At 47.2% G+C, this 14,509-nt stretch overlaps 1 protein-coding gene across 4 annotated transcripts in view; it reads left to right on the top strand.

The window, feature by feature from the left end:
* LOC139408272 (WD repeat-containing protein 7) overlaps positions 1 to 14,509 on the top strand; it is a 333,290-nt gene that overhangs the window by 296,488 nt on the left and 22,293 nt on the right. For all 4 annotated transcript variants that reach the window (XM_071151971.1, XM_071151970.1, XM_071151969.1 and 1 more), the window contains 4 exons: positions 5,085 to 5,202; positions 6,132 to 6,281; positions 6,455 to 6,537; positions 7,923 to 8,022. In XM_071151971.1, coding sequence (XP_071008072.1) covers positions 5,085 to 5,202; positions 6,132 to 6,281; positions 6,455 to 6,537; positions 7,923 to 8,022 — 451 coding nt within the window. The remainder of the gene's footprint in view (positions 1 to 5,084; positions 5,203 to 6,131; positions 6,282 to 6,454; positions 6,538 to 7,922; positions 8,023 to 14,509) is intronic.

Below are 14,509 nucleotides of genomic sequence, written 5' to 3'. Positions count from 1 at the left end.
TGTTTTAATATGGAATCAGTCTACTAGTGGTTTTAATATGGAATCAGTCTACTAGTGGTTTTAATATGGAATCAGTCTACTAGTTGTTTTAATATGGAATCAGTCTACTAGTGGTTTTAATATGGAATGGGATAATCAGTCTACTAGTGGTTTTAATATGGAATGGGACAATCAGTCTACTAGTGGTTTTAATATGGAATCAGTCTACTAGTGGTTTTAAGTTTATATCCGTAAATTTTTGACAAGCTGATCATAACAACAACAAAAAAATCCCGGGAAGCCAGCCGCACCAATGTGTCGGAGGAGACACCGTACAGCTGGTACCTCAGACCGCTGTGCCACACTCGAGGTATTTTCATTCAGAACCAAAAAAATTCATCTGATTTCAACATCTAGAAAATACACATTTTCAGCGTTTGGAAAAATTATTTATTTGTGACGTCTGGATAAATAAGTATTTTCAACTCTCATTCAGAACCGAAAAATGAACTTGATTTCAATGTCCTGCAAAGTATGTATTTAAAACATCCGAACAATACGTCTTTTCACCTTTCATACGGAACCTAAATTGAACCTAATTTACATCAGAAAGGAGTCTGTATGCGTATGCTTGACTGGCTCTGTCTTTGAACTGACTACATTGACCAACGGATGGATGGTTCTCTAACAAAGGGAATGGCTGCTAGTCAGGTTCATGTAAATTACTGATCTCTCAAATAATAAATGAACCCTTTTCCATAAGGAAAGATCTGAGCACTTTTTTCATGATGAAACATATAACACCTACCCCCCCCCCCAAAAAATACCATTTACATTTTCAACTCTGAACTTTGTCCAACAGATTATTTTTCATTTTATTCTGTGTGTTTGTGTGTAGGTTTGTGTGAGAGAATGGAATGAAGAGAGATTGGTTTTGTATTATTTGTGGTTTGAGTGTGTACACTATTATATAGAATAGCCTCTCCTATCAACCTAGGGCGGAAAGCAAATCATTTTGAACGAATGAAAAGTCTGAGGTTATAGTTATAAAAAAATATATACATTATCATGTTAGATGTCATTTATATAAAAAATGTTAAAAAAACATCTCTGTTTATCATTAATGTAATAGTTAACCAGATACCTTTTGAAATATACCTGCAGACCACATAGAACATTCTATGTTACCACAACGGCTGGGCTATGGTATTGATGGCTGATATCAATCTTTCCCATTTACATGATGATGTGTGTGTGATTCTGAATGTTTGATGTGTGAGAGGAGAGAGAAAGTGAGAATGAAAAACTCAAATGAAAAAAAAATTATAATTTTTACTCCTCGTATTTTGTTGGAATTGACCTCGTTTTTGAAAATGAAAAACAACAAAATGACTGAAGAAAATAAACGAATCTAATATATTTATTTATTTATATTTAAATAATTTGTATTAATGTAAAATCAACATCAGATATGTTGAATTATTTTGATATTATAGAGTACGTCATTTTACTTGAGACGGAATTTGTTCAATATATAAACATTATAAAAAATGATTGTTCATTAATATATTGAAGGAAAATAAAATAGTATGGTTAGATAAATATATTTACTAAAACATTTCACCACGTTTTAATAGCCAGTGAAAGCAACAAGTGAAACACCAATGTCTCAGAACACATTTTTAAATGTTTTAAAATAATGTTATTTTTTTGAACTTCTGTTATTTAAAATAAGTCCTTATTGCCTGTGGGGATTACAGTAGGTGGCGTCCATTGTAGAGAAAATATCTAAAATGTTCAGAATATATTAATTTATTTGTTAAGATGAAGATTTAACTACTAAATTATGTTTAGGCCGCAGTGTGTGTAATGTGCCGTGTGTAATGTGTGTGTAGTCAATGAATCAATCAAATGTATTGATAAAGCTCTTCGTACATCAGCTGATATATCAAAGTGCTGTACAGAAACCCAGCCTAAAACCCCAAAACAGCAAGCAATGCAGGTGTAGAAGCACGGTGGCTAGGAAAAACTCCCTAGAAAGGCCAAAACCTAGGAAGAAACCTAGAGAGGAACCAGGCTATGTGGGGTGGCCAGTCCTCTTCTGGCTGTGCAGGGTGGAGATTATAACAGAACATGGCCACTAAGACCAGATCGTTCTTCAAGATGTTTAAACGTTCATAGATAACCAGCTGGGTCAAATAATAATCACAGTGGTTGTAAAGGGTGAAACGGGTCAGCACCTCAGGAGTACATGTCCGTTGCCGAGCAGTGTGTGCAGTGTGTGCAAGGCGCAGTGTGTGCAGTGTGTGCAAGGCGCAGTGTGTGTAGTGGACAAGTATGTAGACACCATTTCACATTAGTGGATTCGGCTATTTCAGCCACGCCCGTTGCTGACAGGTGTATAAAAATTGAGCACACCGCCATGCAATCTCCATAGACAAACATTGGAGGCTGTTATAGCAGCAATGTTCCAACATCTAGTGGAAAGCCTTCCCAGAAGACTGGAGGCTGTTACAGCAGCAATGTTCCAACATCTAGAGGAAAGCCTTCCCATAAGAGTGGAGGCTGTTATAGCAGCAATGTTCCAACATCTAGTGGAAAGCCTTCCCTGAAGAGTAGAGGCTGTTATAGCAGCAATGTTCCAACATCTAGTGGAAAGCCTTCCCAGAAGAGTGGAGGCTGTTACAGCAGCAATGTTCCAACATCTAGAGGAAAGCCTTCCCAGAAGAGTGGAGGCTGTTATAGCAGCAATGTTCCAACATCTAGTGGAAAGCCTTCCCAGAAGACTGGAGGCTGTTATAGCAGCAATGTTCCAACATCTAGTGGAAAGCCTTCCCAGAAGACTGGAGGCTGTTATAGCAGCAATGTTCCAACATCTAGTGGAAAGCCTTCCCAGAAGAGTGGAGGCTGTTACAGCAGCAATGTTCCAACATCTAGAGGAAAGCCTTCCCAGAAGAGTGGAGGCTGTTATAGCAGCAATGTTCCAACATCTAGTGGAAAGCCTTCCCTGAAGAGTAGAGGCTGTTATAGCAGCAATGTTCCAACATCTAGTGGAAAGCCTTCCCAGAAGAGTGGAGGCTGTTACAGCAGCAATGTTCCAACATCTAGAGGAAAGCCTTCCCAGAAGAGTGGAGGCTGTTATAGCAGCAATGTTCCAACATCTAGTGGAAAGCCTTCCCTGAAGAGTGGAGGCTGTTACAGCAGCAATGTTCCAACATCTAGAGGAAAGCCTTCCCAGAAGAGTGGAGGCTGTTATAGCAGCAATGTTCCAACATCTAGTGGAAAGCCTTCCCAGAAGACTGGAGGCTGTTACAGCAGCAATGTTCCAACATCTAGAGGAAAGCCTTCCCAGAAGAGGGGAGGCTGTTATAGCAGCAAGGGGGGGGGGGGACCAACTCCATATTAATGCCCATCATTGTGGAAGGAAATATTCGACGAGCCCATACTTTTGGTCATGTAGTGTATTTCCTATATATAGACACTTCAGAACCTTATTCCTCATGATTTGCCATATAATGAATGTGTCATTCAAGGCTTTTCTATGGGCTATTGTAGTAAAGGCTAAATGCAATGTTTTATCAAACAATTTTTTATTTAAAAAACATATATATTTTCCTAAAATTCCAAATCAAAACAGCTAAATTATCCCTGGTGTTTTTAAAACAGTTCCTTATGTTAGCTGTCGTGTGTACAACTGTGTTGTTGTTGCCGTTGTTGTTGTGTATTCATCATGAGGAGACGAACTGTAACCCCACTGGACCATCATAAACTACAGACCAAACGGTTTCTTAGCTGTTTCCCCCCCCCGTCTCTTACGGTGCTGTGCGTCTGTTGTATACGGGTTGTTTAACCTTGTGCTGTTTGACCATGAGTCCAGGCCACAGTCGACCCGCTGAGGGGAACAATAGTGCACTGGGCCGTGTGTTGATGGGTGGGGGGTGGGGGCCTTGGCTGAGGCCGATGCAGGCCTGGAGGGGGAGACTGGGCGGATGGGGAAGGGGGCTGGGAACGTGTCTGATGCGGGGGGGGGGGTCGGGTGGGGACGAGGACAGGGGTTGGTGCTGGAGGTCCTTTAGCTGCATGTCTAAAGAACAGTCCACTCACAATAAGCCCAGCCTTTTGAAGTGGTTCACCCCTCTGCTCCCCTTCCCCCCACTGCCCCTAACCCCCTCCTAATGCATATTCACTCGGTCCACTCGCCCAGATGATTTGTTAACAAGGGGGCCACTCGCTCTCCATTTCAGACAGATGCCACAACTATTCCCAATTTCCGAGGCTAGCTAGTGGCAGGGGCCCGTGTGGCAGGGGCCCGTGTGGCAGGCAGCGGCCTCTGCGTGCTATGCTGCCTGACGGACGCTGAGCCACCCTGAGAAGGACCTAATTACGGTGCATTGTGAGAGTCCATTATGCCAGTGCAGTGTGAGTGATCCCATTGACCTTGGCCTGACATTATAAACTGTGGCTAATCTGTTTACTATGTACTTCTAACACCTCCATTCTTTCCCTCCCTCTCTCTCTCTCTCTCTCTCTCTACCTCTCTCTCTCCTTCTCTCTCTCTACCTCTCTCTCTCCTTCTCTCTCTACCTCTCTCTACCTCCCTCCCTCTCTCTACTCTCTCTACCTCCCTCCCTCTCTCTACCTCTCTCTCTCTACCTCCCTCTCTCTCCCTCTCTCTCTACCTCTCTCTCCCTCCCTCCGGCTCTCTCTCCCCCTCTGTTTTTCCCCTCCGTCCGGCTCTCTCCCTCCCTCTCTCTCTGTCCCTCCTCCTCGCTCTCTCTCCCTCCCTCTCTCTCTGTCCCTCCTCTCTCTGTCCCTCCTCTCTCTCTCTCCCTCCCTCTCTCTCTGTCCCTCCTCCTCTCTCTCTCCCTCCCTCTCTCTCTGTCCCTCCTCCTCGCTCTCTCTCCCTCCCTCTCTCTCTGTCCCTCCTCTCTCTCTCCCTCCCTCTCTCTCTGTCCCTCCTCCTCTCTCTCTGTCCCTCCCTCTCTCTCTGTCCCTCCCTCTCTCTCTGTCCCTCCTCCTCTCTCTGTCCCTCCTCCTCTCTCTCTCTCTCTCCTCGTCTCTCTCTCTCTCTCTCTCTCTCTCTCTCCCTCCGGCTGCCTGGTTAGCATCACAATGGGCCTGCCCCTTAACCCAGCAGCCGACTCGGCCCGCTCAGCACGCCATGCTCTCTCTCTCATCGCCACAGCCAGACCACCGGCATTCATCACAACCATCGCCAGAGAGGTGAGACCTGACCTCCTGTTTTTCATGTCTCCATGTCATCTCCCCTGAACCTCTGCTACTCTGTACATTACCTTTCTGCTTTCACACTCCACCCTCCCCTTCCTTTCCTCCCATCCCCCCTTCATCCCCTTACCCCCCCCCTTACCCTTCCCCCTCACCCCTACCCCGAACCACTTCCCCCTAACCTCTTCCCCCTACCCCGAACCACTTCCCCCTAACCTCTTCCCCCTACCCCGAACCACTTCCCCCTAACCTCTTCCCCCTACCCCGAACCACTTCCCCCTAACCTCTTCCCCCTAACCTCTTCCCCCTAACCTCTTCCCCCTACCCCTAACCTCTTCCTCCTACCCCTAACCTCTTCCCCCTACCCCTAATCTCTTCCCCCTACCCCTAACCTCTTCCTCCTACCCCTAACCTCTTCCCCCTACCCCTAACCTCTTCCCCCTACCCCTAATCTCTTCCCCCTACCCCAAACCACTTCCCCCTAACCTCTTCCCCCTACCCCTAACCTCTTCCCCCTACCCCTAATCTCTTCCCCCTACCCCAAACCACTTCCCCCTAACCTCTTCCCCCTACCCCTAACCTCTTCCCCCTACCCCTAACCTCTTCCCCCTACCCCTAACCTCTTCCCCCTACCCCTAACCTCTTCCTCCTACCCCTAACCTCTTCCCCCTAACCTCTTCCCCCTACCCCTAACCTCTTCCCCCTAACCTCTTCCCCCTACCCCTAACCTCTTCCCCCTACCCCTAACCTCTTCCCCCTACCCCTAACCTCTTCCCCCTAACCTCTTCCCCCTACCCCTAACCTCTTCCCCCTACCCCTAACCTCTTCCCCCTACCCCTAACCTCTTCCCCCTAACCTCTTCCCCCTACCCCTAACCTCTTCCTCCTACCCTCATTAACTCAGTTTTTTTGTATCCTGTATGTTAGGTTCACAGACACACAGCCATGCAGGCTAACTCCCAGTCGCAGCAGAATGTCCACACCACCTCTCTGGGCCGAGCCAAGACGGAGATCATCAGGGTCATAGATATCCTCATTGAGAAGATGCCAACTGACGTCGTGGACCTTCTGGTCGAGGTACGTCCAAGACCTGGTCTCTCCACGTTACAATACAACCACACGCTTCAACTTCATTTAACTGTTATTTAGTTTAGAATGAATGGCAGCACCATGAGAAGCTCTAGTTTGAGGTGACTGGATGGGGGACAGGTGGTTAATGCTGGGTATTTCTCTCTTATTCCTTCCTCTAGGTAATGGACATCATCATGTACTGCATCGAAGGCTCTCTGGTGAAGAAGAAAGGCCTCAATGAGTGTTTCCCTGCTATTTGCAAGTGAGTAATCATGTCCTCGTTCCATGTCCTCGTTCCATGTCCTCGTTCCATGTTCTCGTTCCATGTTCCCAGTCCTCGTTCCATGTCCTCGTTCCATGTTCTCGTTCCATGTTCCCAGTCCTCGTTCCATGTTCTCGTTCCCTGTCCTCGTTCCATGTTCCCTGTCCTCGTTCCCAGTCCTCGTTCCCAGTCCTCGTTCCCAGTCCTCGTTCCCAGTCCTCGTTCCCAGTCCTCGTTCCCAGTCCTCGTTCCCAGTCCTCTGCTGCGTACTGTCATAGACATATCATTGATGCTTAATCCTAGGTGATGCAATGCATTGTACAACATGAAGTATCTTCAGTAAGGTACTTCCTGGGCTGGTAGTCTAGTGGTTAGAGTGTTGGACTAGTAACCGAAAGGTTGCAAGATCAAATCCCCGAGTTGACATGGTACAAATCTGTCGTTCTGCCCCTGAATAGGCAGTTAACCCACTGTTCCTAGGCCGTCATTAAAAATAAGAATTTGTTCTTAACTGACTTGCCTCGTTAAATAAAGGTAAAATTAAAAATAATTATCACAGGTATGTCTACTGGAGCACATTGCTGCTGTAATAGAGACGAGTTGTTCAGTTTTAATTCTGATATTTCTAATAGTAGGAAAATGAACAACTGAAATGGTCGTTCATTTGTCAGCTAAATATAAACCTTCATGGAGAAATGGCAGCCATGACAGAAGGTGGCAGCCATGACAGAAGGTGGCGGCCATGACGGAAGGCGGCGGCCATGACGGAAGGCGGCGGCCATGACGGAAGGCGGCGGCCATGACGGAAGGCGGCGGCCATGACAGCGGAAGGCGGCGGCCATGACAGCGGAAGGCGGCGGCCATGACAGCGGAAGGCGGCGGCCATGACAGCGGAAGGCGGCGGCCATGACAGCGGAAGGCGGCGGCCATGACAGCGGAAGGCGGCGGCCATGACAGCGGAAGGCGGCGGCCATGCCAGCGGAAGGCGGCGGCCATGCCAGCGGAAGGCGGCGGCCATGACAGCGGAAGGCGGCGGCCATGACAGCGGAAGGCGACGGCCATGACTAAATCACAGCTTTCAACCGCCATTTTACATCCTCTCCTCCATGCGGCCATTTTGAGTTTCGTAACAGAACAGTGAATTGTTGGTGGCGTTAGTGGCGGTCTCGCTCTTACATCTGTACCGATTGATGTACTGATAGTGTTACTAACAAGACCTTAGAGAGAGAAAGAGTCGCTGCCCTCTCATTTTACTTGTAATGTTGATTCTGGGGGAAAGGTTTCGACCCCTTGTGGGTTTGTAGGGGTCAAAGGGTCGACCCACGGTGGCCAATGCGTGACGAATGAGCCCTGACCTCTGTGTTCTGTGTTTCGATTCTGTTCAGGTTCTACATGGTGGGATACTGCGACCGGAGTCACCGTATTGCCGTCGGGGCCCGCCAGGGTTCAGTGGCCCTTTATGATGTCCGCACGGGCAAGTGCCAGGTAAACACACACACACACACACACACACACACACACACACACCACTACCCTGTGCCTGGGCACCGAGGGGCGGGGGGGAATCAATGTAAGATAAGAGGGTGATGAATAAACAGCAGACCAGCAGAGTGTTCCTGGAGAGGCCTGATTACCTAGCAGACCAGCAGAGAGGCTGTGTTCCTGGAGAGGCCTGATTACCTAGCAGACCAGCAGAGAGGCTGTGTTCCTGGAGAGGCCTGATTACCTAGCAGACCAGCAGAGAGGCTGTGTTCCTGGAGAGGCCTGATTACCTAGCAGACCAGCAGAGTGTTCCTGGAGAGGCCTGATTACCTAGCAGACCAGCAGAGAGGCTGTGTTCCTGGAGAGGCCTGTTTACCTAGCAGACCAGCAGAGAGATTCTGTGTTCCTGGAGAGGCCTGATTACCTAGCAGACCATCAGAGAGGCTATGTTTCTGGAGAGACCTGATTACCTAGCAGACCAACAGAGAGACTGTGTTCCTGGAGAGGCCTGACTACCTAGCAGACCAACAGAAAGACTGTGTTCCTGGAGAGGCCTGATTATTTCACAACAATACACACAAATCTAAAGTAAAGGATTGGAATTAAGAACTTATAAATATTAGGACGAGCGATGTCAGAGTGGCATAGACTAAAATACAGTAGAATAGAATAAAGTAATGTAAATAAAATAAAGCAAAATATGTGAACATTATTGAAGTGACTTGTGTTCCATTATTGAAGTGGCCAGTGCCCTCTATGCACAGTCAAGTCTATGTATATAGGGCAGCAGCCTCTAATGCGCTAGTGATGGCTATTAAACAGTCTGACGGCCTTGAGATAGAAGCTGTTTTTCAGTCTCTCGGTCCCTGCTTTGATGCACCTGTACTGACCTCGCCTTCTGGATGATAGCGGGGGGAGCAGGCAGTGGCTCGGGTGGTTGTTGTCCTTGATGATCTTTTTGGCCTTCCTGTGGCATCGGGTGCTGTAGGTGTCCTGGAGGGCAGGTAGTTTGCCCCCGGTGATGTGTTGTGCAGACCGCACCACCCTCTGGAGAATCCTGCGGTTTCGGGCTGTGCAGTTGCCATACCAGGCGGTGATACAGCCCGACAGGATGCTCTCAAATGTGCATCTGTAAACGTTTGTGAGGGTTTCAGGTGCCAAGCCAAATTTCTTCAGCCTCCTGAGGTTGAAGAGGCGCTGTTGCGCCCTCTTCACCACACTGTTTGTGTGGGTGGACCATTTCAGTTTGTCAGTGATGTGTACGTCGAGGAACTTGAAACTTTCCATCTTCTCCACTGCGGTCCTGTCGATCCTGTCGATGTGGATAGGTGGGCTGCTCCCTCTGCTGTTTCCTGAAGTCCGTGATCAGCTCCTTTTGTTTTGTTGCCATTGAGTGAGAGGTTATTTTCCTGGCACCAGACTCCCAGGGCCCTCACCACCTCCCTGTAGGCCGTCTCGTCGTTGTTGGTAATCAAGCCTACTACTGTAGTGTCGTCTGCAGACTTGATGATTGAGTTGGAGGTGTGCGTGGCCACGCAGTCATGGGTGAACAGGGAGTACAGGAGAGGGCTGAGAACGCACCCTTGTGCGGTCCCTGTGTTGAGGATCAGCGAAGTGGAGGTGTTGTTACCTACCTTCACCACCTGGGGGCAGCCTGTCAGGAAGTCCAGGACCCAGTTGCACAAGGCGGGGTTCAGAGCATGCCTCCAGCATAATGACGAGCTTGGAAGGTACTATGGTGTTGTTCAGTTGTTCAGATGGGATAGGGCAGATGGGATATGGCAGATGGGATAGGGCAGTGTGCAGTGCGATGGTGATTTCATCGTCAGTGGATCTGTTGGGGTGGTATTTAAATTGAAGTGGGTCTACGGGTGTCAGGTAGGGTAGAGGTGATATGATCCTTGACAAGTCTCTCAAAGCACTTCATGATGACAGAGGTGAGTGCTACGGGGTGAAGGTCATTTAGTTCAATTACCTTACCTTTCTTGGGAACAGGAACAATGCTGGCCCTCTTGAAGCAAGTGGGAGATTGAATATGTCCGTAAAACACACCAGCCAGCTGGTCAGCATGCTCTGAGGGCGCGGCTGGGATGCCGTCTGGGCCGGCAGCCTTGCGAGGGTTAACACGTTTAAATGTTTTACTCACGTCGGCTGCAGTGAAGGAGAGTCCGCAGGTTTTGGTAGCGGGCCGTGTCAGTGGCACTGTATTGTCCTCAAAGCGAGGAAGTTGTTTAGTCTGTCTGGGAGCAAGACATCCTGGTCCGTGACGAAGCTGGTTTTCACGGAGGAGAGCTCACAGTCCTTGGTTGTGTGTGTGTGTGTGTGTGTGTGTGTGTGTGTGTGAGACCCCTGCCACGTCGGTGTATTCTGGGAAAGTCTTCAGATCCCTTGACGTTTTTCACATTGTTACGTTACGGCCTGACTCTTAAATGTATTAAATTATTAATTTGCCGCCATCAATCTACACACAATAAACAGGTTTTGCAAATGTAAAAGAAAAAAAACCAAACAGAAATCTCACATTTCCATAAATACCCCCTAATGACATCACAATACCCACTAATGACATCACAATACCCACTAATGACATCACAATACCCACTAATGACATCACAATACCCACTAATGACATCACAATACCCACTAATGACATCACAATACCCACTAATGACATCACAATACCCACTAATGACATCACAAAAATATTACATTTCTTAAGTATTCAGACCCTTTACTCAGTACTTTGTTGAAGCACCTTTAGCAGCAATTACAGCCTTGAGTCTTCTTGGGTATGACGCTACAAGCTTGGGGAGTTTCTCCCATTCTTCTCTGCAGATACTCACAAGCTCTGTCACAGTTGAATGGGTTCAAGCCCGGGCTCTGGCTGGGCCACTCAGAGGCTTGTCCCAAAACCACTCCTGCATTGTCTTGGCTGTGTGCTTCTGGGTAGTTGTCCTGTTGGAAGGTGAACCTTCGCCCCCAGTCTGAGGTGATGAGCGCTCTGAAGCCTGTTTTCATCAAGGATCTCTGTACTTTGCTCTGTAGATCTTTCCCTCGATCCTGACTAGTCTCCCAGTCGCTGAAAAACTTCCCCACAGCATGATGCTGCAACCACCATGCTTCACCGTAGCGATGGTGCCAGGTTTTCTCCAGACGTGACGCTTGGCATTCACCCTGAAGAGTTCCATCTTGGTTTCATCAGACCAGAGAATCTTGTTTTTCAGGGTCAGAGTCCTTTAGGTGCCTTTTGGCAAACTCCAAGCTGGCTGTCATGTGCCACTTACTGAGGAGTGGCTTCTGTCTGGCCACTCTACCATATAGGCCTGATTGCTGGAGTGCTGCAGAGAGGGTTGTCCTTCTGGAAGGTTCTCCCATCTCCACAGAGGAACTCTGGAGCTCTTTCAGAGTGATCATCGGGTTCTTGGTCACCTCCCTGACTAAGTCCCTTCTCCCCGATTGCTCAGTTTAGCCGGATGGCCAGCTCTAGGAAGAGTCTTCGTGGTTCCAAACTTCTTCCATTGAAGAATGATGGAGGCCACTGTGTTCTTGGGGACCTTCAATGCTGCCAACCTTTTTTGGTACCCTTCCCCCTGATCGAGTCCTTTGACCTCATGGCTTGGATTTTGCTCTGACATGCACTGTCAACTGTGGGACATTATATAGACAGGTGTGTGCCTTTCCAAATCACGTCCAATCAATAGAATTTACCACAGGTGGACTCCAATCAAGTTGTAGAAACACCTCAAGGATCATCAATGGAAACAGGATGCACCTGAGCTCAATTTCGAGTCTCATAGCAAAGGGTCTGAATACTTATGTAAATAAGTTCCTTTTTTAAACTTTTATATTTTTAAACCAGTTTTCCCTTTGTCATTATTATTGTTTACATTTTATTAAATTATTATTGTGGTCTGAATACTTATGCAAGTAAGGTATTTCCATTTTTAATTAATGTGCAAATATTTCTAAAAGCTTGTTTTTGATTTGTGGGTTATTGCGTCTAGATTGAAGACATTTCAAATGTCAGATGTGCAAATGGTTAAAGTACACTCTGTCTCTCTGTCTCTCTGTCTCTCTGTCTCTCTGTCTCTCTGTCTCTCTGTCTCTCTCTGTCTCTCTCTGTCTCTCTCTCTCTCTCTCTCTCTCTGTCTCTCTGTCTCTCTGTCTCTCTCTCTCTCTCTCTCTCTCTCTGTCTCTCTCTCTCTCTGTCTCTCTCTCTCTCTCTCTCTGTCTCTCTCTCTCTCTCTCTGTCTCTCTCTCTCTCTCTCTCTCTCTCTCTCTCTCTCTCTGTCTCTCTCTCCCTGTCTCTCTCTCTCTCCCTCTCTCTCTTTCTCTCCCTCTCTCTCTCCCTCTCTCTCTCTCCCTCTCTCTCTCTCTCTCTCTCTCTCTCTCCCTCTCTCTCTTTCTCCTCTCTCCCTCTCTCTCTCTCTCTCTCTCTCTCTCTCTCTCTCTCTCTCTCCCTCGCTCTCCCTCGCTCTCCCTCTCGCTCCCTCTCGCTCCCTCTCGCTCTCTCTCGCTCCCTCTCGCTCTCTCTCGCTCTCTCTCTCTCCCTCTCTCCCTCTCTCCCTCTCTCTCTCTCTCTCTGCCTCTCTCTCTCTCTCTTTCTCCTCTCTCTCTCTCTCTCTCTCTCTCTTTCTCCTCTCTCTCTCTCTCTCTCTCCATCTCTCTCTCTCTCTCTCTCCGTCTCTCTCCCCCTTTCCCCCTCTCTCTGTCTCTCTCCGTCTCCCCCCCCCCCTCTCTCTCTCTCTCTCCATCTCTCTCTCTCTCTCTCCGTCTCTCTCTCCCCCTTTCCCCCTCTCTCTGTCTCTCTCCGTCTCTCTCTCCCCCTTTCCCCCTCTCTCTGTCTCTCTCCGTCTCTCTCCCCCTCTCAATAATTTTGTTTACAGTAAACATTAGACTAAAAATGAACATAAATATGGGTTGTATTTACAATGGTGTTTGTTCTTCACTGGTTGCTCTTTTCTCGTGGCAACAGGTCACAAATCTTGCTGCTGTGATGGCACACTGTGGTATTTCACCCAGTAGATATGGGAGTTTATTAAAATCTGGTTTGTTTTCAAATTCTTTGTGGATCTGTGTAATCTGAGGGAAATATGTGTCTCTAATATGGTCATACATTGGGCAGGAGGTTAGGAAGTGCAGCTCAGTTTCCACCTCATTTTGTGGGCAGTGAGCACATAGCTTCTCCTGAGAGCCAGGTCTGCCTCTCAATAGCAAGGCTATGGTCACTGAGTCTGTACATAGTCAACGCTTTCCTTAAGTTTGGGTCTCTCACTCTCTCGCTCTCTCTCCCCCCCCCCCCTCCCTCAGAAACAGGAGCTTTCATCTCTGGAGAATAGGGATCCTCCAGCTCCCACTGAGCCTCCACAGACAGTGATATGCTTCCCAAATGGCACCCTATTCCATATATAGTGCACTTGTTTTGACCCGATTCCTATGGACCCTAGTGAAAAGTAGCTCACTATGTAGGGAGTAGGGTGCAATTCGGGACACATCCAGTCTGAAGAGTCTCTGTAGTAATCACCCTCACAGTGGGGGGATATACAGGACTTGCTAGGGTTTTAGTGGAAAAAAAACACACACACACATCAGATCCTTCCTTTAAACGAGTGGAGACCAGAGGTGTTGTCCTTAAATCCAGGCTTTGGGTTTATTTACAGGTATACACAGAAGGTTACACACACACACACACACACACACACCATATTTATAGTTAATCTCCTCTCTGGCCTGTGGTGCCCTTGGTCCAACATTATAAAGTATCTCAGCTCTCTGGTGTTAACGTCATCTATCTACTGAGGCGTTTCAGCAGGAAAATCTGTTTTAATCGTTTAATTCTTTATTTGGTGTTAACATCATCTATCTACTATGTGTGAGGCGTTTCAGTAGGAAAATCTGTTTTAATTGTTTAATTTTTTAAATTTGGTGTTAACATCACAAATGGTTTTTCAACCTCTAAAGTCCATTTTTTAATGTGATGTTTTCTAATGTCACAGCCTTGCATTCATACTGCAGATTAATAGGAGATTAAGAGTATTAATAAGTATGGATTTAACACCTTTAACAAAGTGGTGTGATTATTATTATAATTATTAGATCTTTAAAAAAAAAACATTTAGGAAAATGTTTGTACGTTTTTAATGATTTATTAATAGATTGATATTTGATTGAATTGAATAAGAGCGACGCAACATAGGCGACATGTCTGCTATCTGTTTAACCACGAGGGTGGCAGAGAGGGCGGGTCTGTTGTAATTGGTATGTTATTGAATCTACTGAACAACACAAACCCGAGGAAGCTATTTATTTTTAATACAATGGTGCCCCATGCTCACCGTCCATCGTGTGTGTGTGTGTGTGTGTGTGTGTGTGTGTGTGTGTGTGTGTGTGTGTGTGTGTGTGTGTGTGTGTGTGTGTGTGTGTGTGTGTGTGTGTGTGTGTGTGTGTGTGTGTGTGTGTGTGTGTGCAGAGGAGAGAGGCTGAGAGATTT

The sequence above is a fragment of the Oncorhynchus clarkii genome, chromosome 5, assembly GCF_045791955.1.
Source record: "Oncorhynchus clarkii lewisi isolate Uvic-CL-2024 chromosome 5, UVic_Ocla_1.0, whole genome shotgun sequence".
NCBI classification, from domain to species: Eukaryota; Metazoa; Chordata; class Actinopteri; order Salmoniformes; family Salmonidae; genus Oncorhynchus; species Oncorhynchus clarkii.
The sequence above is the reverse complement of the archived record's forward strand: the minus strand, read 5'-3'. Positions and strand labels throughout refer to the sequence as shown.